Source organism: Alexandromys fortis, unplaced genomic scaffold, assembly GCF_014885135.2.
Source record: "Alexandromys fortis isolate MF-2015 unplaced genomic scaffold, M_Fortis_MF-2015_v1.1 scaffold_97, whole genome shotgun sequence".
Classification (NCBI taxonomy): Eukaryota; Metazoa; Chordata; class Mammalia; order Rodentia; family Cricetidae; genus Alexandromys; species Alexandromys fortis.
The window spans coordinates 2,554,315-2,579,482 of record NW_026067981.1 but is presented as its reverse complement, the minus strand read 5'-3'; the positions used below and the strand labels follow the sequence as shown (position 1 = coordinate 2,579,482).

At 44.4% G+C, this 25,168-nt stretch overlaps 2 protein-coding genes across 2 annotated transcripts in view; both read right to left on the bottom strand.

Moving 5' to 3' along the window:
* Positions 1–11,459, bottom strand: part of F5 (coagulation factor V) — a 74,555-nt gene extending 63,096 nt beyond the window's left edge. Inside the window, exons 1-2 of the mRNA XM_050158311.1 lie at positions 11,065–11,459; positions 7,822–7,910 (exon numbers count right to left, since the gene is read on the bottom strand). Of these exons, the coding sequence (XP_050014268.1) occupies positions 7,822–7,910; positions 11,065–11,222 (247 nt within the window). The 5' untranslated portion in view covers positions 11,223–11,459. The remainder of the gene's footprint in view (positions 1–7,821; positions 7,911–11,064) is intronic.
* Positions 11,460–13,095: 1,636 nt separating this feature from the next.
* Positions 13,096–25,168, bottom strand: part of Selp (selectin P) — a 33,248-nt gene continuing 21,175 nt past the window's right edge. The window contains exons 9-16 of the mRNA XM_050158408.1: positions 24,465–24,650; positions 21,369–21,554; positions 20,109–20,318; positions 18,917–19,102; positions 17,964–18,083; positions 15,745–15,775; positions 14,446–14,501; positions 13,096–13,950 (exon numbers count right to left, since the gene is read on the bottom strand). Of these exons, the coding sequence (XP_050014365.1) occupies positions 14,447–14,501; positions 15,745–15,775; positions 17,964–18,083; positions 18,917–19,102; positions 20,109–20,318; positions 21,369–21,554; positions 24,465–24,650 (974 nt within the window). The 3' untranslated portion in view covers positions 13,096–13,950; position 14,446. The remainder of the gene's footprint in view (positions 13,951–14,445; positions 14,502–15,744; positions 15,776–17,963; positions 18,084–18,916; positions 19,103–20,108; positions 20,319–21,368; positions 21,555–24,464; positions 24,651–25,168) is intronic.

The window sequence follows — 25,168 nt, the reverse complement described above, 5'->3', positions numbered from 1 at the left end:
GGCTGTGGGACACATGACTGTGTGACACACAGCTGTGGGACACATGGCTGTGGGACACATGACTGTGTGACACACAGCTGTGGGACACATGGCTGTGGGACACGCAGCTGTGGGGACACATGGCTGCGGGACACATGGCTGTGGGACACATGGCTGTGGGGATACATGGCTGTGGGACACATGGGCGAGAAGTAGACACTCTCTGACTTTTAGAGCTCACAACATACTAAGAGAAGCATCTAACAATTAATCACACAAATACTTAGTTATAAACTGTAATAACATCAAAAACGATGCCGCTCTCCTGCCTATGAAGATGGAAAAAGGGAGAAGTGCACCAAGAAACACAGGCAGCTCCAGCTAATGGGAAAGGCAGAGACTATGCCAGCCAGTGTATAAAGTCTATTCCAGACTGGTGAGCAGGAGAGGGGCAGGTGTGGCAAGCACTTTCCTGAGGAAATGAGGCTTTCAATGCCGTGCCAAGGCAGGGAAACAAAGGGATGGGGGCAAGTGGAATCAGCATTTGCAAAAAAAGGCCGGAAGACTCAACCTATTTGAAGAGCCCTTGACCGCCAGTGAAACAGGGAAGAGAGGACCTTCCCTTAGGGAAGAGAGCAAGGTGTCAAAAGTAACGCTGAAGGCGTCATCCTGGACAGGTCACTCAGGGCCAGGGAGGACATTTGGAATTTTGGTTTTCATCTGATAACAGTCAGAGGTTGTTGAGGTTTTTCAGCAAGATACAATATGAGCCAGACTTCTAAGATGTTTTTGGTTCTTTAATTTTTGTTTGTTACTTTCCATTCTCTCTCTCTCTCTCTCTCTCTCTCTCTCTCTCTCTCTCTCTCTCTCTCTCTCTCTCTCTCTCTCTCTCTCTCCCCCCACAGAGGTATTGAGAACGATCTGGAGAGGAACTAGAGTAGAGGCCAAGAGAAGGCTCCGAAAGAGACACTGATAAGATTAAGGGCATAGTGGAGAAAGATCTTCAGCTAAGAAAGTGTCAGCTATGTACACTGGAGATGAAACCTTGGAGTTGTAGAATGGATTGGCTATGGGGTAGGGGTTAGAGGTCAGCAAGGTGATACAGCACCAGGAAGTTTCTGTTTGGGAGCTGGATAGACAAGAGCAGCATGCTGTAGGATGGAAGATACCACGTGATGGTTCTATGCGGCGTGTGTGGTGGGCAGGGCAATGCCCCTTCCCTTCCGCGTTGTAATGCCTAAGATTCTGAAGTGTGCTGCCTTGTGTGGCAAAAGAGACTGCACACCTATGATTAAATTAATGATTCAGTGTGGCAGTCAGAGATTTTCCTGGGTTACCAGAGATGTCCTATGTAGTTGCAAGGGCATTCATTAAAGGGTTACTAGAGAAGCCTGAGGGGAAAACCAGAAGATGCCACTCTGCTGGCTCTGAAGATGAAGGAAGGGGCAAACATCAATAAACCCTGGCAGTTCTAATTAATGAAAAAATCAAGAAAGAGTCTTTTTCTAGGGGAGGGGGCAGAGCTCTGCCAACTCCTCTGTCTATACCTAGTGAACCCTACGTTGGTCCCCCACACATCTAGAACTATAGTAACAGAAGAAGAAAAGAATTAATTCGTGTTTTGAGGCAGGTTCTTGCCATGTAGCCTAAGCTGGCCTTGTCCTCCTCATGATCTTATTGTCCCGGCCTCCTGGAGCTGGAATTATAGATGTGTTCCAGGACATCTGGCTGACTCATGCTTTTCCAAGGCACTAACTGTGTGGTGATTTGTCACAGCTCAGCAGAGGTCCTGCCTCCCTTGCTCTGTTCCCGTCTTCCTATTCATTCTTGACCTCGTCCTGCTTTCTTTGCTCCTATCTTTCTGGCCACTGTCACCTAGTTCCTGCCTTCTGTGGTCCTATCTTTCTGACCACTGTCACCTAGTTCCTGCCTTCTTTGCTCCTATCTTTCTGGCCACTCTTGTCCTGTTTCTTTTGTTGATACACCCATCTTGGATTTTTTTTTTTTTTTTTTTTTTTTTTTTTTTTTTAATGCCAGGAGCTTTTTTGTTTGTTTTTCTCTTTGCTCTGGACAGGATAATGGAGGCCACATTCTTCAGACCTCATTTTAAAGATGGTTAACACAGCCTGGGGAGTGAGTGTGTGTGCGTTAGGAAGCGTGGGAGAGTGGAGCTTGGCTTGCTCAAGGTCAGTCAGTGATTCCCTGCCATTGCTGAGACTCGAATATTGGAGCTCCCAAGAGAAATCTCTTCCTAATTCTTTCTTTGGAATAGTTAGGACCCTAACCTCCCTAGACCAGTCCAGATGGGTTCTTCTTTCTGGTTTCTGACTTCCTCTGCCTCATTGGTTGACCCTGTCTTATGAACGCTACCATTCATCCTGATTTATTAAGGAAGCACAGAGCGCCCAGGCTGCAAGCAGCCCAGGACTTTGTGACAGTGTGGCCACAGTGGGCGCTGTATTTTGTTGTCATGTTTCTCTTGCACGGTTGTTTGTTGGTGTCACATGGCTATGAATGCCAGCTGCCAAGGAAAACTTTCCTAGGTTATTTGACTCAGTAAGATCTCTTACTTCAATGGACATTCTGACAGTTTGGGGTGTTTATTCAAACTCCCTTCCTGTTTCTTTCAAATTAAGGTACAGCCACAGAATGTTTTCATAACTAACTCAAATACCTTAGCCCATGCCGCAGACTCGAGGCTGAGACTCTCCTCCTCTCTCAGCCACAGTGTCTAAGCCCTTTCCCGCTGATGGTTTGATGGGAGAGAAGGGAGGCTGGGGAAGAAGTGATGTACCTTGGGGCTTGGAGAAGACTGCATGGGGGGCATGTAGCCAATCTTGTGCAGTTAAAGAATTGGAAAGACTACAGTAGATGAGCTAACCAGACCCACTGCTCTCTGCCCAACAAAGAATGACACCATATAAGACAGCCTGCAGTTAGCAATTAAAGCTCATTTGGGGACAAGGATTTGATAGAAAAACGTGGAGACTCAAGGCTTGAAACCCAAGTTGGGTTCCTGAAACTGCATCCAACCTCTCCAGCGGTCTAGGTGTCCATCAACCTCACCAGGAAGGGCCCTTCAGCCTATAACCCAAATGACTAGCCTCTGCTTTCAATTTAGTAAAGCAGTCTGGGCTCCTGATGTTGCAGAGGTGAAGAATCAGGACTTGTTCCTGGCTTGGCTGGAACCACACCCACCAAGTGTTTGGGAAAGGAAACACGGCAAAGGTACAAACAACACAGGGCTAGATCTGGGCAGCGCTAACTAGCCTTCAAATCCAGCTCTGAGCCAGAGCAGAGGCTTTTCTTTCTCCGGTTCTGCATTCTTGGGCTAGAATGATGACCACACCAGCATTTCTACCGTGCAGGGGAGGGGTTCAGAGTTAGGCAGAATAGGGAGTTAAGAAGAGGCTGCATAAAAAATAGATGCTACAGTTCCCCAGATCCCCACACATTAAATATGTTCTATGATACACAGACACTGACAGAAACGTTGAAGGTCCAAGGTCTTAAACGTGATCTGGGCTGTTCTCACCGACTCACAAGGTCTTCTGGCTTACAATTCTGAGTCAGGAACTCACTACAAAAGGCCTTCATCTGGAAGGATGCCTGGCACAGTGGTCTCCCTTTTGAAAAACGATTGGTGTCTCTTTCTATCAGCTCAGAAGTCTCCAGTCTGCCCATGGTTCTGTCTGTTTCTGTGCCTTCAGCACAATGCATCGCTTAGCAATGACATCAATATCTGGGGAACCTGACCAAAGCCACAGAACATTCAGCTCTGAACACTTGTCTTCTCGTCTTAGCCTAGTGAATATGTTTCCATTTATTTACTCACAAGTTAAAAAGCTCTTATGAGTCTATTGAACACTGTAGGCTCTGCACTGGATTATGAAACTGGACTCAGCAAGAGAGGACAAGCAAGCCTCCAGTTTCATACCCACAAACACAAAAGTAAGTTTATAGGTGACCTTCAATGCCCCACCCCAGGACTCACAGTGAGGGAGTAGCCTTTCTATGCAAGGCTGAGCTGGCTGCAATTTCTAATACCAGCACTTCCTGATTCTTCTGTGTCTGGATCCATCAATTCTTCCACAGGTAACTTTTCCACTGAATTAATAAATATTAGATTCCTGTGCAACTCTCAAACATCCTTGAACCTCCTACTTATCTTCAGAACGTTCCTGCCTCCTTCCCAGTGGGAGGCGCATCTCAGGAAGAACCATACTTTCTTTGTGTTTCTGGTTCTTTACTGCCATCCACTCCCCAAACCTCCCCCAGTCCCATCAGTTCTCACTCCACCACAACAGCCATTTTATTGCTCCGTCTATTGGTATCCATTGCCCTTGGTGCCATTTGATTCTGCTTCCAGGGAAGCATGCTCTCTGCTCTCTTCTGTCCTCTCTGGGAAGATTTTCTCAAGCTTTTCCATGACTACTGCTTTCTTGGCTTACCCCTTGGCCTCTGTTGCTCCTTTGAGCTTGGCCGCAACTTCCTCTTCTAGTTACATTTTGCTTGTGTGATCTTGCATTCCCTCAGAGTTTCATTTATAATGTGGTTATTTCATCTCTTGAGTATCTGTATCCATCTATCTCAGTTCTCCCGCCTAAAAGAGAACTCCGTACCCACCTGTTCCCTTGATAACACTAGGAAGAAATTCTACAGACACCTGGGTCTCCAGTCTGCCCTCATTATCCTTGCAAACAAGACTCCTTCTTATCTTAAATTTTCTCTCTTACTGAATGGCAGGCATGTTATCGTCTCTAATATTCCACCCAGGAAACTTGAAGTCAATCACAACCCCCTCTTCTCCTCTTTCCATCCAATTAGCCACCTGTTTAGTTGATTCTAGCACCTAAGTATCTTTGGAATTCATTTAATTTTCTCCACCTCAGGCAGGCCTCCCTGCTGCCTTGTTTCCTGGATTGGCACTAAAGTCCCATTACTACTTTCTCTGGCTAGTCTCTAATCCATCTTCCAGACTTGGACAGAATGATCTTTTTTTCTAATTAATTTTTAGTTAGCATAGGAAGCAATGGAGTTCATTGTGGCATTTTTATACATGTGTTATGGCATTGTGCTTTTTTCACAGTCATAGACCAATAGTGAAACCAGTACTAAAGGACAAACCTGGGTCTGTCTTTCTCCCACTTAGCTTAGTTTAGCGACTCTCTGCTTCTCTCAAGACAAAGCTTTTACAGGCTCCCTGATCTGACTGAGTCTCTCTAGTTCAGTGGTTCTCAACCTTCCTAATGCTGAGACTCTTTAATACAGCTCCTCATGTTGTGGTGACCCTCGACCATAAAATTATTTTCATTGCTCTTTAGTAACTGTAATTGTGCTACTGTTTTGATTGTAATGTAAATACCTGTGTTTTCCAATGGTCTGGGGTGACCCTGAGAGAGGGGTATTCAACCCCCCCCAAGTATCACAACCCACAGGTTGAGAATCACTGCTCTAACCCCTCATGTGCTCTGCTGTTTTGTTGTTGTTCTAAAATGCATCTTTATAACCCCTTTACCCCCACTGTTTGACTTTCCAGTTCTCCCTTCTTCCTCTCTCTTCTCACCACTAGACTGGAGACCCTTCAGCATCGCTCTTCCTTGTCACTGTGCTAGAACATTCTATCATCAGTCATCTCTAACAGCTGACCATGGAAAGTCAGGATTCACTTTTACATTCCCAGACCCTCAAATATGGTATTCTTAGGTTGGGATCATTAAAAGGAAGAAATACTTAATGTACTTATCTAAAGGCAAATAAATATATAAATTATAATGCATAAGAGATAGAAAATGAACAAAAATGTAGTTGTGTTGATAGATCCACAATATCATAATAGGCATGCTCTAATGGAGGCATAATTCATAGCTACAACAGCAGCAAGAACAACAATGTAGCTAGCTTGTATTAAGTGCTTATCACGTGTGAGCATTATTGTAAGTACTTTGTATTCATTAATCAGTCTGGTCCTCACAGCCTCTCAGAGAGGTAAGCCTAAGTACATGGTGCTGGGAGCACACAGAAGAGAAGAATTCCTAATGTTGGAGAGGATAAAAACCAAGGGAATGTCTTAGAGGGTGTGGCTTCCTGGTGGCTACCTTTCAAAGCCATGGTTGTGACTGAGTTTGGAGCCTCGGAGAAGAGATAGAAAAGAAACTCAGAGGAAAACCAGGGGAAGTTTCAGGAGGGAAACAAGATAAAGAGGTCCAGAAAGGGAGAGTGTCAAGCAGCCTAGAAATGGCGACAGAACCAGAGAGACATGACATATGATGGTGCTGCCGTCTCAGAGGCAGTAGTCGAGGGAGACAGGGTCAGTCATGCCGGAGCAGCTCCGGGGAGGGAGGAAGATGGAGATTGTAGAGAATGACACTGGCTTCTCATGTGGGAAATTGAGAGGAAGGAATAGAGAGACAAGAAAATGGCAGGGAGGGCCAAGGAGATATATTTCCCTTTTTCTAGATATGATTTACCAGAAAATGACTTTTTTTTTCTGAAGGAAAGACCCAAATCGAGGAAGAACTGAAGAAAAAGGAGACCAGATGAGGCAGGGTAGAGCAGCTAGTGAGGATAAGGCAGAAGAGGCAGAAGGTGAGCCTGGGAAAGATGGTCAAACATCACCAGGATGGGGGAGGAATGGGAGACTTGATGACAAGGGGCCCGACTGGATGTTGTCCTTCCTGGATAGACTCTGTAATTCCTGTAAAATAGGTGTCTGTCATGAAGATCCCTTGCCAAATTCGTCTTTGATTAATGAAGCATCAAAGAAAAATAGAAGAGAGGCTTTCTTCAAATGCCATAGCTACTGGGAAAGCTAAATGCAAAGGGTCAAGCATACGCAATTCCTTTGAATGAGTATAGGAAGCTGGATAGAAACAATGACAGACTCATTCTGTTGGCATGTTTCTATGCCCAGACAAACAGATCACAAACCCCAGGAGAGTCTGAGTTCACTTTGTCTGACTCTTGTATTCATAGAGCCTAATTCAACGTCAAGCCCACAGAGGTGCTCAGCTGTGTGTTGTCAGATGAATAAATACAGATTCAAACACTGAAACGCTTTGTTTGGCTTTCTTGACCAAGGTTAAAAGCATGACTGACTGTGTGGGCGTGGGACCTGTTCAATTCCACAGGGTCCCATGCTCGGAAGAACCCCTGTTTGGTTTAAATTTTCCTGTCTCTGAAATTCTCAATAATACGAACAAGGAGCCCCATCTTCTCACTGCATCTGGACGTACATATTTTATAGCTAGAGTCTGATAGAAATATCATACATATTAGCAGAAGGTAACTAAAGTAGATCCTTAACTATTTTTACACACACTTATTTTGGTGTGTGTGTGTGTGTGTGTGTGTGTGTGTGTGTGTGTGTGTGCATGCATGCACACGCCATGGTGCCTGTGTAGAGAGAAGAGGACGATCTTAGAGATAGTTCTCTCCTCCTACCATGTTCATCTGGAGATGAACTTGGCTCTTCAAGCTTGGTAGCAAGTCCTTTTAGCCACTGAGCTATCTGGCCAGTTCACAGTGTGGATATTTCAAGTTATAAAGAATATAATATTACCCATGAAAACTTATATTTACAATTAGAAGAAATACAAACTGGACCTGGTGGGCCAGACCTATAAGCTCAGATACTTGGGAAGTTGAAACAGAAAAATCACAATTCACAGTCTTGCTATAGGCAAGTTCACCGACTTAGTGAGACCTTGTCTCAGAATAACAATGTAAATGAGCACTAGGATCTAGATCAGTGGTAGGGCTTTTTTCCTAGCATGCGTTAGCCTGTAGGTTCAAACCCTAGCACAAAGAATAATTTTTTAAAAAGATGTATTTCAGACTTACCTGATGTGCTAGATCGTGGCTTTTCTTTCTTAAAATGTGGCTCATACGCTCTGTAGACAATTTTCTTGAAGGAAGGTTTAGAATTCAAACTAGAAATAAAATAGAAAAACTAATTTGAAATTCACATGTGATATCTATTCCTCTTCCAGAAAAGGAGGTGTCTATGCACTCAGATTTTGTATATTAAAATGGAATGACAACATTTTATTGTATTTCCAAAGTCCAAGGTTTTATAAATTGGAGTATCAAGTGAAATCAATGGAACAATCATTGGTCTCTTTAATGAGAGTTTTCCATAAATGTAAGCCAAATTTTGTCCCAATTCTGCTTTTCAGGATCAATTTTTCTATAAAGGAAGATAAGCACATAGTGCAAAGTCAAATTTCAGGTCTAAGTTAAAAATATAAGTCACTGATAAGTATATATTTGAACCATTTTTCAATCTTTTAATCAGATATAAGTTAAAATTTTCCACTTTCATTATGCAAATTTGAATCAATGGGAAATGTGGCAAATTGGTGTCTATTCATTGGACCCTATTTCTTTTTTTTCTTTTTTTGCATCCAAAATCTTTATTTAGTTATATTTTAAAAGGAGCAAAACGTTACTGAACACAGCAAACAAAGCCTCATTTATGTTGCCTTGATTGAGGAATAAAAATTGGTACTTTTTTCTCTTCCTATTTTTTTTATTTCATTTTACATTCCAACCATTTCTCTTGCCTCCCTTGCCTCTCCTCCTTCCCCCATCCACTTTCCCCAATGAGTAAGGGCTCCCATGGTAATTCAACAAAGTCTGGGACATTAAGTTGGGGCAGGACCAAGCCCCCCTGAGTTAAGGCTGAGCCTGGTGTCCTGCCATAGGGAATGTGGAGCCTGTTTCTAGTGGAGTTGAGAGAACGGAGAGGGCAAAGGGCAAAACTCTGGGATCTGTATTGGAAGCAAACCAAAAACCTGCATTGACAAGACGAAGTCACTTCCAAAGAAGATGTAGAGGATAAAGAACACAGCCAAGATCCAGGAGGGTTAAACCATTTCCTCAGCTTTATCCAGACCCAGGAGGCTTCTGTCCCATTCTCCATTTCTAGGGTAACGGAGGTTCTGCATCCTGATAACTATGGTACCAGAGTTCCCAGGAGCCATGAAGACCCTAAGAGCTTCCTCTAGTAGTTTTCCCTACCAAAAGTGTGCTGACTGTTTGTGTGTGTGTGTGTGTGTGTGTGTGTGTGTGGTCAACTGGACACAAGCTAGTGTTATCAGAGAAGGAGCCTCAGCTAAGGAAATGCCTCCTTGAGATCCAGCTGTAAGGCATTTTCTCAATTACTGATTAATGTGGGGGAGGGCAGCCTGTGGTGGATGGTGTCATCCCTGAGCTTGAGTTCTGGGTTCTATAAGAAAGGAGGCAGAGGCAGGCAGATCTCTGTGAGTTCAAGACCAGCCTGGTCTACAAGAGCTAGTTCCAGGACAGACTCCAAAACCAGAGAAACCCTGTCTCAGAAAAAAACAAAGAAAGAAAGAAAGAAAGAAAGAAAGAAAGAAAGAAAGAAAGAAAGAAAGAAAGAAAGAAAGAAAGAAAGCAGGCTGAGCAAGTCGGGGAAGCAAGCCGGCAAGCAGCAACCCCCCATAGCCTCTGCATCAGCTCCTGCCTCCAGGATCCTGCCCTGTTTGAGTTCCTGTCCTGACTTCCTTCAGTGTCAAATAGCAATGCTGAAGTGTAAGGCAAACAAACCCTCTCCTCCCCAACCTGCCTTTTGGTCAAGGAAACCCTAACTGAGACAAACAACTTACCCATTTTCCCTTTCCATTATCCATTTCCCCTTGCCAGGGAAAGACCTGCCTATGCAGCACACTGTTGTTAATGGGGTCCTCATGCTGTACATTTGATCTGAATGTGTTATCCTTAACTGTGTGTCCTCTGACTTACACCTACCTGTGCCCTACTCCAGGCTGAACAAACCAGCCACCAAGTCTGTGTTCTACCCAAAGCAGGAAAATTAACACTGGAAGTAATGTTATTGGGGGGGGGAGGGGTCAGTTAATGGCAGTTTCCTAAGAGTGTGTATGGCTTAGATTATCACTCTTAAAAAATGCCATACTTGAAATCATTTTAATGTGATATTTCTTATTAGCATAATATAAAGATAGACTGTAATGCCCTCCCAAATAGCCCAGTTACAACAAAAACAAAAATTAAATGCTTTATTATGCTTTCATCCTAAAATGTTACACATTGCTTTCAAAATATTACAGTATTTTTTGGCGGATTGCTTTGGTTTTGCAATTGTAAAAGAGGAACACATCTTTCACAATCACTTAAACTTTGATGTCAACTAAAAGGGAAAAAAATGAGTCAACTAGAAGGCTAGGCTTGCCATTTAAAATAAAACCAGTAGTTGAGTAAAATCTATGGTTTGGTTAACATCAGGAAGGCTTTCAATTAACCTTCCAATTGGCAAAGTGTATTTAAACTTCCTCGTAGTTACACACACCTTTGAGTGGCCACAGTAAACCTCGTCACTAACATGGGTAATATTCAGGGCAGACCAAAATATCCAGGATAAGCCAAATTCCAGGAAGTAATCCAAAGTGAAAGAAAAAAAAAATGAAGCCACTTAGGTAGCCAGAAATAAGTCAAGAAAAGATGAAAATACAAGTGTGTCCTTTTTCCATGAGCCAACATTTTGAAAGTCATTTATAGGAAGGCAACAAAATTAAGGCAAGAGTCACTGAATTATCTCCTTTAGAAGATGAGTCTGTGTCTACAAGGAATAAATGTTATGTAACTCTCTCTTTCTTTCTTTCTTTCTTTCTTTCTTTCTTTCTTTCTTTCTTTCTTTCTTTCTCTTTTTCTTTTTTTGTGCAGACTGTTAGAAGTCTGGAAAGATGTAAGAGGGTTCCAGAGGCTGGTCATTTCAACCCATCAATTGAAGGAGCTAACATTTTTTTCGGGGGGGGGTGGTGGTGGTGGTGATGAATGAAAGGTTAGCCATAGCTAACTATTCGCACTGAAAAATTTCTTCATCCTCAGTATGATAAATTATATCAGTGGAGGCAAAATTAGCACCCACCATTATTACACTTTAACTGTATTCTCTCTGTCTCTGTCTCTCCCTGTTTCTTTGTCTCTCTCTGTCTCCCTTTCTGTCTCCCTCCCCACACCCCGAAAAAAAAAAAAAAAAACTTGTAATTACAGTGGATTTTCTTCGCTGGAGAGGAAGCCCACCTGGACTTCACCCCGAGTTACCTTGGGTCTGTGGTCTCAGGATGGTAGTTCCAAAGGATGCCCTGAGCAGCCACGTAGAACTGCCTCAGCCGCGCTGCCTCGGCAGGGTGGCTGCCCCAGCCCGCCCAGCTGGTGCCCAGGACCACCAGGACGCAGAGGCGCGGGCCGACTAGGAGCATGGCCCTTGTTCCGCCGCGCACTGCCACTGCCAGCAGCGCTCAGTTCTCTGTCCGCGCTGCGCGCTGTAGCTGTCGTGGCTCCCTGGAGGACTAGGAGGCTGAGGACGCAGCGTCCCTGTCCCCTGCTGCGACTGGCTCACCCTACCTCCCTTTCCTGGCTGTGCCTCACATAAGCATGGGCTTGTTGAGGTCACTGCCCCCTGTGGCCAGAGGCATTTATTAGGGAACCTAACTAGGGACTGTGTACTACGAGGAAAGAAAGGGCAACCCTGCTGGAGGTTGTGGCACAGGAACTGTGCCCGAGGGTTCCTGCCCCCATCACAATCCCACCCATCCACCCTTACCCTGCGGGGGAGGGTGGCCGGACAGGGAGGAAGGGTCAAAGTTTAAGCTTGCCTGCCGGTTTCTGCAAGCCTCACTTAGATCCAACACCCATCCTCTGATCCCAGGAAAACAACACTGTGCGGTTACTAGGCACAGAAAACGGCCAGAGAACAAGTCCACCAACAGGTTAGGGTCCTAGACTGCTTTGGTAACTTCTCCCAAGGCACAGACCACCTGGTAAGGCTTGTCACCAGCTCAAGTGTAGCAGAGAACAGGACTTAATCGAGATAGTCGGTGGCTGTGTGGTCTTGGGCCAATCACCTTATATCTCCGGACGACTTTTGACATCTGCCAAATAAGGATGGCAATTCTAATGTTCCTTGATCCAATTATTTTGAGGGGGAAAAGATGTTGTAAACGCTATGCCTCCCCCTCCAGTGCCAAGGCAGCTGCAGGCTGTGCTCTTATCTATGCTAATGTTCTCCCGCTCCGCGGTGCCACGTTTTGAAGGGTGTTGGCATGTTGTTTTAGATTTTGTTTTTCTGTTGGTGGGGAAGCTGAGAATTGTGTCTGAATCACCAAAAGGACTTGTCCCTGTTTCCCTAGAACTCCGCTTCTGGTCATGCTTTAGGCTTCCAGCACAGCCAGTAAACTGTAGTCAGGCACCACCCAGGATCCTCCGCGGTTTCCCCACCCCCACTCCTGCTTTTGTTCCCTCGCTCATATTCTTCAGTCAGTTTACAATGCCCTTCTCAAGGAAGACGTGAGTCCCAACACATGGGGGCTGAAGGAGGAGAAAGCGGGTTTGTGGCTTGAGATCAGCATACACTACACAGTGAGACCTTTTACCAAAAAATTAATTAATAACAGACATGTATATCTAACTATATTGTAAAAACCCATTGTTTTCCCTCTCTGCTCTCCCGTTCTTTAAAATCAGGAGTTCTACCTTTATCTCTGGTTCTGGGTTCAAACTGATTTCTCTGTTTTATGAACTCAGTCTATTCAGATTATATTCCTTTTGATTATCCTCTATTAGTTTTTCAGGATTCTCTTGTTTCCACAGATAGATTGTAATCTATTCAAAAGCAGCAACAATAACTTACACTCCTGACACACAATTCCAGGGCTTCCCAATGTTGTCAGAATCCTCTGTTTGTTTGTTTGTTTGTTTTTAACAAAATGCAAATTCTGACACAGGAGACAGGTTGAGGGATTGAGATCTTGGATCCTGTAACACCTAGCTTAGTATTAGTGTCTGTTTTTCTGTTTCTCCTCTCTCTTTCTCTCTCTCTCATACACACACACACACGATGCTATTGACAATGCATCTGAGAAAAAAAATTAAAGCAGAAAGTCCCTAAATTACTTTCATTTGTTTTTTCAAAATCACTGTAACTTTTCATAGGGCAGCTTTACTGTTTTTGCTTGCCTGTCTGCTTATATGAATCCAGTCGACATGGTGGTCATTGGATTTTCTTACACCACAGCAAAGCAACTGCTCTGTTCGACTCCCTCATGTTCACATCAATTAGAGACAAACCATAGATAATTTTCAGTGACTTATTTATTAAATATGTGAATTAAATTACATACAAAACATCTGTTCTTTCCTGCAGAACAGTAATACAAATGAAGACCCTTTCTGTTCCTCTGACTTTTTCTCTGTGGAAAGAGGACAGATGACATATATTTGCTGGCTCACTGGAGGGCTTAGCTGTCATTTGGATGACTGTAACTGTCACCATATTGGTGGTAGACAATGTGAGATACATAGACCCTTATTGAACAAAACAAGAGGAGCCTGGCATTTGGGGGAGTCTGATTACATATTTGAACAATGGCCTGTGGGTGCTTTGGTGGAGTGAAGGTCTGCATTCCTATGTGGAATCCTGGCTCTGTTCTTGGTCTTCTGTGGCCTCTGGTACCATGTGGAAGTTTCTGGAAAGTGTCAGCAGCAGAGGTATAAACAACCTCACAGGTAGGAAGCACGGAAGACCCAGGAGACCTTGGAGCAGGCTCTCCCTTCCGCTAGAGAACTTCCTGCTCGCCAGCACGTCGGAATCCCAAGAGAAAGCAGATCCTCAGCTCTCCAGTCTGGTCTCCTGGTGAGTCAGATGCCCCAGTGCCTTGGACTAGCTCCCATCTTCAGTAAGAGCAAGGTCCAAGTCACAGACCACAGCAGAAGCGTTTGCTCCTGTTTCTGTGGCCGCCCTAGAGGAAGGGGAGAGGCGGAGCAGGAAGGGGTGGGTGGAGGGGTGGGATTGTGTGTAGTTCTTTTGCTTGGTTCCCGGCTGGTTATGTACAGAAAACCACAGCCAATGCAGTGGAGTTAAAGTCGGGGAGCTTGGCATCTGCAGGCAGAATCCTGAGAGACAGTAGGAGGAGACAGGAGACCAGATCTCTGAAAACATAAGAAAACAAATTAAGCTGTGCTTAAGAGGAAAAAAAAAAATCTTTCCTCATGCCTAACCCCTGATGTTTAAGACAGTTCCTCTTTCTAGGTCCTACCCTGTCTACCAGGAGGATGATTCTCTTGGGAAAGGGGACTTTTCATTGCACTATTTGAAAAATTGCTTTCAGATGACTTCGGTTTTCCCATCAGTTAGCATAGGGGCTTTTATGGCAAGCCCACAGCCTGCCAATCTTGCGCATCTCGGAATAGTGCACGAGCTGCTACAGCCTTTCATCTCAGAAGGGATGGAGATCCTTGGATTGGCTCTATGGTCCCAACACTGTCACATGCACTTGTTGCAATGTGGTCTCTGTCATGACGTGACATTCTAATACATGCTTGAACGTTAATATACAATGACGTAAAGAAAATTCAAGCTTTATCTTCTTGTCCTTTCTCTTACTGTTTTATTTTCTTCAAAAAATGTCCTCATAGGGAGCTCACCTCAAGGGGTTGGGTCAAACGCAGCATTAGTGAAGACTCCATATGTTCCTAGGTGGCTAAAGAACAGAAACACAGAGGATCTACCATGAAATTACTCCTCCAAACAGCCAGCTCGTAGTACCTCTAGAAACAACGGATTGCCACCTACCCTGGAATTCTGTCTGTTTAAATCAGAAAAGTAAACAGAGAAGCAGCTTCATGATCCCACTCAGAACTCTGGCTAATTTGACTTGCACTTTCCACTCACGCTTTTTCATGGTCCCGGGAATGGAGCCCGGGGCCTCAGGCACACTAAACAAATGCTCTACCAGCAAGCCACATCTCCAGCCCTACCTACACTATTGTTGCTAGTGGTTTCTGTGCAGAAAAGGATTTGCCCTCTAAGGGGTTGCAGCCTCTCCTTGAGAAGAAGAAATAGTTAACAAAGTTCTCAATCTTGATAAAGGGTGCTTGAGCAAGGGTTTCAGCAGAATGATAGTACTGCCCCCTAGGGGTGGTTTTTAGATTTTTGCGGTGATGAAGAGGACAGACATGTGGTGGGCAGAGGTCAGAGATGCTGCATGTCCAAAATCACAGGATACAGAAGAATTGTCCCAGATCCCATGTGGCTTTGGAGTAGCACTATTCAGGATTAAAGATGGCCCGGAACTTAATTGCTTCGCATGAAAATATTGTGTTTTTTCATCTTCTACCATCTGTGAATTGCACTAAGACAGTATTTTCCCAAGAGACAGCCACGGTCTCTTCCGGAGCCATTGCTCATGGAGAGCCTAGTGAAATTTACAAACTTTCAGTGTTCTGCCAGCGTTTGCTAGTGTAACGCCCAAGCTTTAGCATTCAGTTTCTATCATACGTCATTTCCCGGTTTATTTCTTATTTATACTATAATGAGGATATCTACTGTCGTTAGCCAGTGGGGTAAAGAAATGTGCACACTCAGCAAGTCCTCAGAGAGAAAGACTCTTCACAAAGCAGAGGGAAGAATCCAGAACCCGAAAATCCCTAAGTATTGATACTTAAAACGCTATGGTTAGCTGGCACATATTGGTTAGCTGGCACATATTGGTTAGCTGGCATATGTTGGTTAGCTGGCATCTGTTGGTTAGCTGGCATATGTTGGTTAGCTGGCATCTGTTGGTTAACTGGCATATATTGCCCACACGCTTTTTCTCAGGCCAGGAAAGGCACGGCAGAAGAATATTCCAGAGAGGAGGAAGCCTTGCACACATTTTCCCTGACACAGCACGTTAGAAAGACAGGCTAACAAAATTTGTTCTTGCCCAGACATTTCATTCTTACCTCTGAGGGTTCAGGGGGCATTTTCCATCATCTGAAATAAGGGAGAAAACATGAATCAAAGAAAGCAGTGAGGTAAAAGAGTGTTACCAGTGTTAGAAATTACTGAAGAAAATCTGGAGGCTGAGTTTCAGAGACACGTGTTATATGCAGAGTATTAGGGACTGGCTGGCCTGAAACATAGGTGGTAATTGTTTTAGACTAAATTGAGCATTTTATCATATTTTATCCCCAAATCGTCCTAGCTTTTTGCCTTTTAGCTTTGTAGGGGGACAAAGCTACTCTGTCCTCATATCTCTGAGGTCCCCAGACCCTGTACTTGAGAGCTCCCTATTCCTTTAGCCAGGATTTTAGTTTCCTGGTCCTTGGCTAGTACGGTAATCTCATAAATCAACTCACAAGGGCACTACAGTCAAAGCTTTCATTTCCCTCCTGGTGACACAAGCGATCAGGAGCCTCCTGTCTCCATCTGAACTGCAACTGTGGTTAAGTCCTGAGACATGGCTGCAGCACTGTTTGCTACCTGACAATAGACTGTTTTGACATCGGAAGCCAAACTGGGATGAGCACAGGAAACACCATCCTTCCCCAACTCAAAAATTTAGTTATTGTCAGAGATGTAGAAAAATCAGAGGCTACTGACACTTTTATACCCTTGAATTTATCTGAAAACTGAAGAAACAAATTGGCAGTGGTTTATCGGGTCAGTAGACCATGGGGGGAGGGGAGGAAAAAACGATTCTGACGTGCTTATAGAGCTTAAAGCTGGGTCTCCAGGACTCTTGTTTCTACTGTCTTGATGTGGTTAAGTAAGCACATGGTTTCATGGAGGAATTCGTCATAACTATTGGCATATCTCTCGCATCATCAAGAAACTACCCTTTGCCACCATCAGTCTTCCACACACAGGAGATCACGTGCACGAGTGTTAGAGAAACAGATGTCATGCAATGGTGGCGTTGTGTGAGGAATAATAAAGGGATAACATAGAACATTTTGTCCTGTGAGCAATTAAGGCCAATGGAATGCGAGGTCTGGAATAGTTTAACACAGACACAGCTCCTTCCAGTTGTCTGGACTTAAGCATCAGTCACTCCTCAGTGCCTCACGCTGTTTATGAGGAAGGACAGTCAGAGCCTCGTTAGCTTCTAGAGAAACGTGTGTGAAGCCAATCAACTCTTGGGCAGGCAACAAGACACAGCAGATGGAGAAATGATGTTTGCAAGTCTAACTGGGGGTTTCTTTCATTTTTGGATCTAAGTTCTCTTTCTGACAACAGGCTGGTGAGGGGTCCCTAATAGAGTCTTCGTTATTTAGTTATTCTCTTGCTTAAATCGTCTCCAAAACCACAAATTTGCAGGCGAGAATTGTTGGGTATGTGTTTTCAGAACACTACTAAAGCAGCGGCTTCTCAACCTCCAGCTTTCTCCTTCCCACTGGTCTGTGAGTCTGCTGGGTCAGCTGTTCTTCGCTGCTAAACACACCACTTCGCCCAGCTATCTAATGAGCTCATGGTTTTCATGTGTGGTTTTCTTTGCTAGAACCCTAGTTCACCTGCTCACCTTGGCTACATTCCATAACCCAAGCTGAGGCTGAGGAAGCCTTTGAGAAATGCCAATCTTATCCAAGAACCATTGTTCTATGTTCCAGTAACATCTACACTGTATTTCTGTTCTTGCAGACATACCAGTCAGTATGCGTACTGTTTAACTTATCTGTCCCTCTTACAGGACTTTTTCTTCCTCAACCTCAGGGATTGTCACTATTGGCCCCACTGTCTGGAAAAGCAGATTTGCCAATGGCTACTCCATGGGCAAGTGAGGGAAAGAAGTGCAGCATTTTTGCAACTAATGTTGCTGGTGCCAGAGGCTCTCAGATGCTTCAGCAGAATTTTAAGGGGGGGTCTTTGGAAAAATTCACATAATGGCTGGTGACACAGCCCAGCGGTAGAACACTGGCTTAGTATGCAGAAGTCGCGCACATGTGTGTACACACACACACACACACACACACACCACATATATAAAGAAAAAAGGAAAATTTCCAAATTTCTGTATTGTCATAAATTCCTGCAGGTGATTCTGACAGGCAGTCAGGACTCAAGGCCACAAATATTAGTCTTCTTTTTTTTTTTTTCAAGCTGTTTCTAAACAGCAAGAACTGCCTTTATCCCTTCGCTCCAAAATCGTGAACAGAAAAGAGGAAGGTTCCTTCATATTTACCTTTTTTCCTGAGACGCTTTCTGAGCAGAGCCAGGAGTGTCCCGCCCACTGCCAGACCCGTTGTAGACGCCACTGCCCCACCCACGTAAGTCAGTGCCTCCTGGATGGTCAGTGGTCCTGCTAAAATAAACACACATGAAAGGTGTGAGTGAAGCTGGCACAGGCCAGTCATCCTCCCCGAGGCATCCTAAGAACTAAGACAGGGCTGTAAGCAAGATGCTCAAAGGGCCTGCCAAGGCCGAAAACCTGAGAGGAATGATCTGGAAGCCAGAAATCCACTGCAATGGAACAGGATGCAGGGCCTGATTGCATCCCAAGGCTTAAAGTTTTTGATTAAAAAAATCATGATTTTAAAGTGGACAAGACAAAGATCAAAGATCCCCTGAAAGGAACTTATTAGTAGATACAAATTTATCAGGACATATGAATGGTTATTTGGGTAAATGAAGTCAATGATGGGGCAAGTTTTCTTTCTCTATCAATGACTTGGATATGTGACAGAAACTAGCCATAACTGCTAAGGGAAAGAAAGGGTGGATGTAGGGGCTGGGATAGAGCACACACACAGAGGAGGCATAATTAAATGACGAGGCAATTTTAGAGGCAGATGGTAAACAAAGTCTGGCACAACAGATAAGGACTCAGTGTGAAAACCCTTGGTTAATGTATTTGAAGTGTCAAGGTGCATTAAACAGAGGCTATAAAAAGTGGGGAAATTTGTTTCATACATCTAAACAATGACAAGGAAAGGCCTGGACCCACATGGTTACCAGCCTCATGCCTGGGGCTCTGTATAAAGCAACGGATTCTTTGTAACTCATCGTGAAACATTCATCAAGCAAGCGGGGAGGGCAGAGAAGGGAAGAAAAGCCACCATGAGAAATGTGTAGAAAAGAAGCAGGGATTCTGTCTTCTAGGTCAAGGTCATGTTCTAAACCATATAAAATATGTACCTTGGCATGTCGGCATGGCAGCTGACCAGCGACCATTCTCTCGGCATGTCGCCTTTGCAGAGCCATTTAGTAACTGCCCCTCTGGACAGTGGAAGGTGCAGGTTGATCCATAGCTAAAAGTTCCCCAGGGGTTGGAACAGTTCGCCACTACTGGTGTGTCCATGTGCAGTTCTGAGCACTTCACGGCTGCAAGAAAAAAAGACAACAGCAGCATGAATGGGAAGCAAATACACAGAAGGAAGGCAAGTGGGATTGTGGTTTGCTTTTAACTTGGCTGGAACTGGCAATAGATGTGGCTGATATGGAAAGTCAGAAAGGACGTTAGTCACATGTAAGAGCCACAGCAGCTCTTCAAATACCATCCCACCAAAGTAGCCATGAAATAGTGCTAGGCAGAGAACAAGGCTGACCCATACTCTACAATGAATTGTTAATGCGAAGCTCTATTCTCCAAAAAGTCTCTTTACAAAACTTGCCCCTCAAAACCACTATTGACTTTGTATCTACGTGTTATTATTGATATGGTGTGGTGAACCAGCCATGTCAGTGTGTCATATCAAAATACTGATTTCACAGACACTAGAAATTTGGAGGAAGAGACCACAGCCCTCTTTAAACTATGTTTTAGGCAACTTCAGATTCTTTTCCGTAAATTGTGGACAGGAAACAAACCACAGAAAATCAGACTTCATTCAAGTGAGTGTTAGAGAACAGTCCTGACATTTGTAAAGCTCAATGCTATGCTTTGTGGGAGTTATCAAGATGAAGGAGATGGAGAACCCCATGCTTGGTGCATAGTGTGGTAGCTCCTTAAGAAACATCACTCAGGGCTGCCATCTTAAATTCTAACCATTGTGAAAACACTGCAGGTTTACACTGCCACATAACTAATCATAACTAATACTTCACAATTTGTTGATCTGGCTTTACATTTGTGTGCTTTTAGCTCTGACACGTGCATGTGTTCTATGCACGTGTCGCCTATGTATAAAGTGGTTTGGGGGGAGGGCAATGCTGAAGTGGCTGCCGCAGATTCTTCTGCCTGGAACTGCTGTGGGCTTCATGGAGGAGTGAGTGCCTGGAGTGGTTGAAGCACTGGGTGGAATTTAAACAGGCAGATGCACACAACGTCCGACTCATCTACAGGCAGGAAGATGGCTTCAGAACTCCCTGCTCCTGCCTAGTTAGTTACCTCTGCACGCTGGAGTCACTGCTGTCCATTGTCCTGAAGTCCTGCATCGGAGCGAGCTGGCTCCTCTGAGTGTAAATCCAGTTTTGCACCCAAAGTAACAAGTGGTGTTTGGAGCAAAGGTTCCCAGATGGTGGCTGCAGGACATTGTCCCCTGTCCAGGAGTGGTGAGAACAGGACAGCGCACCTCTGGGTTAGGAAGTGATGTCACACCTGCCACGAGAAAGACATTTCAAAGTGTTCAGTATGTTCATGGGTTAAGAGAGCGTATCTGAATTAAGACTGTCATGCAATAGCTACCTTCAACTTTTCCTGTAATAAGAGATCTCTAGCAATTTATATACGGCTTGGTGGAGGAGAGCACTTGTTTTAAAAGCAAAAGGACCTCAGTTCAATCCACAGCATCCCCATAAAAGCCAGCGTTGGCAGACAGAGACAAGTAGATCCTGGGGACTTAACAGCCAGACAGCCTAGGCCGAAAGGTGAGCTTTAGGTTCCGTGAGAGACCACGCCTCAGAAAATAAGGAGGGGAGGAACTAACAGAGGAAAACAACTTCTGGCCTTCTCTAACTTCTACATGCACACACAGGGGCTCTCACGCCAGCACATAAATGTGCATGCATACCACACACAAGTAAAGAAATGATTTAGCAAAACAGTATTTTAAAAGTGCCCATGAAAAGCCATTGTCCTGATTATAAAGAAGAAGTGGAGCTAATGTTACTAATCATCTAAAAAAAAAAGGAGGCATTTGGAGAGCTGCTACAGAGATCTAGCACCTCAATAGAAGGCCACATTAGATACAAACAACTGCATATGAATTGTTGGAAGATAGACTATTTTTTGGACCAAGGTCAACACGAAAGATGAGCTAGAAACAATGCCCCTGACTTGGTCATAAACTTGCCATCGATAGAATTATGATACTCGATCTCTCTGCTTCTTGATTTCTTGTTCCAAGCACCCAGGCCCATAACTGCCACCCAGCATCCTCAGCAAGTACAATGTACCACTTTGCTCAATAAAGATCTTCAAAGATAAATAGTCTTAAAAGATGTGAAAGCAAATCTCTTCATAAGAGTCAGTGTGTCTTTTATTTGAGAATAGAAAAATCCTGTAACTTCCTGGAAAGTTTAAAAACCCACAAGTACGTTGACTACACCAACAGTGTAATAAGTACTTGCCACATAAATGAGCTATGTGTCATCAGTGTGGAGAGATTATGTCAGCCAAGTACAGCTTCCCTGGGGAGTATATCATTACCCGTGCAGGTTGGTGGAGGTGAGGACCATCTTCCAGAAACTGTGCATTCCACACTGGTAGATCCCACTAGCTCATAGCCCTTGTTACAGGAGAAGCGGCAGATGGAGCCAATACTGAACTCTCCGTGATCATGAGAACAATCCAGACTGCCTTGATCAGGGGCGAAGATTCCTGGGCACTTGGTGGCTGAAGGATCAAATGAGAAAGTCACGCTTATTAAGATCTTCTGTGTTTCACAGAGTTTATTCATTTAATAGTTGACAAAATAGTCATTGTTTAAGTTCTATGCGCTGCCTCTTGAAGCAGTGTGTCAGCATGTCGGCACAGGTGTTTGCAGTAAGAGGCTATTTGTGGGTGTTTTACGCATCCTTGCAGAAGCATACTAAAACAGTCAAAGAGATGGAGGAAAAGAGAGAAGCGAACCATGGAGGGTACATGCCCGCTGTATTTCAGAATCTGGACATGGATAAGCAGATAACACAGAGTGCTGGAGCTGGAGGTGAACATAAAACCAGGTCTCTGTTTCCTAAGAAGATTAAGCAAGGTATCAGGTGCTGAATTCAGTGGCCAATATGGTCTCTAGAGGAGCAATGAATGGGGAACCATGTTAACCATAAGGAGAGCAATAGTCTGTGTCAGAGAGGTGGCCTATAGGTGGGGACAGGAGGGACACAGCAGCTGGACTTAAGCAATCCAACTCACAGATGGCATTATGGGAATTAGAAGTGCCTCTGTCGTTGGTATGCTCATGGGGAAGATTCCATGGCCTGAAAGTTCCAAGAGGCCCAGGGAACCTGTATTCTTACTATAATGGAAATACTTGTGGAGCCCCCCTCTCCAATGGAAACATCACTGCACAATAAAGAGAGAAGCTAGGAGTCCCACCCGCTGACTATCGCAAGCCCCTGTGGTCCCTTCTAGGGTTCTGGAAAAATATTGCCTGAGAACCTGGGTTCCCAAGGGTTAAATTTCCAAATTAAGTTAGGAAAGTGAAAAGGGATGGCTTCCCTAAAAATAAAAATACAGTGCATTGTGGGTAATGAAGCAAGAACAGACATTAAAATATCTTAAAATTAGGATTCAGAAGATTGACATTACTGAGGACCACATTTTGTTAGAGGTGCTGTCCCTGGGTGGAGTCCAGGCTCACAGGTAGGAGGCAAGTGCTTCCTTCTGCAGAGAAAAAAGGCCCAGGATGGAGTAGAAGGAAGTGGTGTGGGAGATCACAGGCTTAGCAACTGAGCTGGCTACATACATGGTTTAAAAGTTCAATGGGATTTATAAATGGAATTTTTTTTGCCCTTAAAACACAATCTGAACAGTGTAGCTTAGGAACCTGTGACTAAGGTGACAGAGAGTGAGGGATAAAGGGCTGAGCACGGTATACAATGCATAAACTCTGCCCTCACACCGCCTGGGTTCCTTGAGGTTAGAAGTGCACCTTTTCACAGCAAGTGTTGGCATGTACGCCCTTTAGTGCAGTAGTACGTTCTTGGGATCTCAGTGTCCGGATGGATAAGTATTCGAACTGTTTCCGCACAGCTGTAACAGACTCTAAAAGGCATAGTCTGACCACCTGCAGAAGTCACACCTGCAGCCTGTGCCTGGACCCGGGGTTTAGAAGCCCCGCCGCTAGGTGGCAGTGTGGTGTAGCAGTAAAAACACCCTGTAGCCTGTCATTCTGCCCTTCTCTCCATGTGCTTATTGACAGTTACTCTCTTGATGCCCTGTTCTCTTCATCTTTAAGTGGGCAACATCAATTACCTCTTCAGAGGCAGTTTGTGTAGCCCAAATAAGAAAGTGTTTGAAGTGTGGGTCTCCTTATTACTTACCCTGACTGCGCTGAACAATAAATTGGAGCAATAACCCTTCTGAACCCAAACAGGTACTGTAAGTGAACTAATGTGGCGCACTTCTCTTTTAGAACATACTACATGCCTGTAGTTATATGAGAAACGTTGTGCCCACTGGGTGCTTCCAGGAAGTCAAACACAGGTGAGATCTACCCTGATACTGTCAGCAGGGCTGCGCTCTCACGAGTGAGTGTTGCCAGGAACTGATTAGCTTTTGTTCAACAGATACTTGTTACACACTCATTTTGATTCCATTTACTATTGCAGGTGATACAGAGATGAGGGAGGGCCTGAGGAGATGACTCAGTGGGCGAAGTATCTGCCAGGCAAGTGTAAGGTCCCAGGTCAGATCTCTGGGCTCTGTGTAAAACATGGCATGGTTGCACACATCTGTAATCCAAGCACCAAGAGTGTTTACACAGATGTGTTCCTGGAGTTTGCTTGCTAGTCAGTATAGCCAATTGGTGAGTGAGGGCTGGGTTCTGTGAATGACCATGTGTCTAAAAGATAAGGTCAAAAGCAGTAATGGAAGACTCCCAACATCCCAACATCAATGTTTTCTGCAGCCACATGCATACTATTCCTGCATACAAACACACACACACAATACATACTACAGAAACATGCACATTTATTATACAATATGCATGCATGCACACGTTTGCATGCACACACACACACACACACACAATGGAGGATGCACAGTTTCTGCATTTTAAACTCAATTACTTAAAACCCATAAAGAAATAGGAGTAAAATAGGAGGGAACATGAAAGCCAGGGTAGATTAAATGACATCCATCCCCAAATAAGCTACTAGTTCGAGATTTAGTGGAGTTGGCGAGGGTGGATATAGGAGTGATGACTGGAGAGTGTGGTAGAAAAAGAGACAGAGTTTCTCATAAAATAAATGTTCCGTTGCATAGCTGAGTATCACTGTGAATGGCAATGACCTTGGACTATGTCACCTCTGAGCTTGTCTCTTTCTCATATGTAGCACGGAAATGATATAGACTTCCCTTATTACTCTAGAATGGTAATATCATGTTCTGTGATGATGTGGAAACATCGTTAAGACTGAAATGATTTATACTCAGTTTGTTAAAAGGTTATTCAGGGAGAAGGGAATTTTTGATCTAGAGTCTCATGCCTAGATCAGGACGCCGTCATCCAAATCTCTAATAATTCTTCCTTCTATAATGCCATCTGAGACAGGACAAGATAGGACAGATCCATGTGCCTACCTTCACACGTGGGCGGTGTGCCTGTCCAGTGTCCAGATGGAGAACAATCCAATCTTTCTGGCCCAGAAAGATAAAATCCTTCATCACAGATGAACTGGCACATGGATTTGTAAGTGGAACCTCCAAGAGGCTGGATACAGGTCATGGTTCCATTGTGAGGGCCGAGCAAAGGTGGACAGGTGATGTCTACGGTGGCAAGGACAAAGTGGGGGAGGGGAGATCATGTTAGCACTCGGCATTTGGAAATCCATCTTCTCTCTTTCCCACTCTCTTCCTCCCCCTCCCGTGTGTGTGTGTGTGTGCGCTGTTTGTCTGTCTGTCTCTACTTGCTAGTTTAGCATTTGACTAAAGGTGATCATTTTTTGTTTGCATTTTTTGCTCTTTCTCTGTAAGAGGCCGTGGAACTGGTGACAGCCGTAGTTTCTTACAGTTGACTGTCATTCTGAGATCTCACCCACACGGGGTTTCCGAGGAAATTCTACAAGGGACTCAGTGCCTTGAGGTTCATTTTGGAGGCCCCAGAACCCAGAAAGTTGCTGCCTTGCTATCTTCTTGAGAAACAAACCTAATGTGTTTCCAACAAACAATGTCAGGAACTCAGAGGTGGAAAATGGGGCAAATTTCTTTCTTCCTCTCCCCAGCGGTGGGTAGAGAGAATCTGGGCCTATACCGCAGCTTGTGCCATGCATGGTGACCCTTTCTAC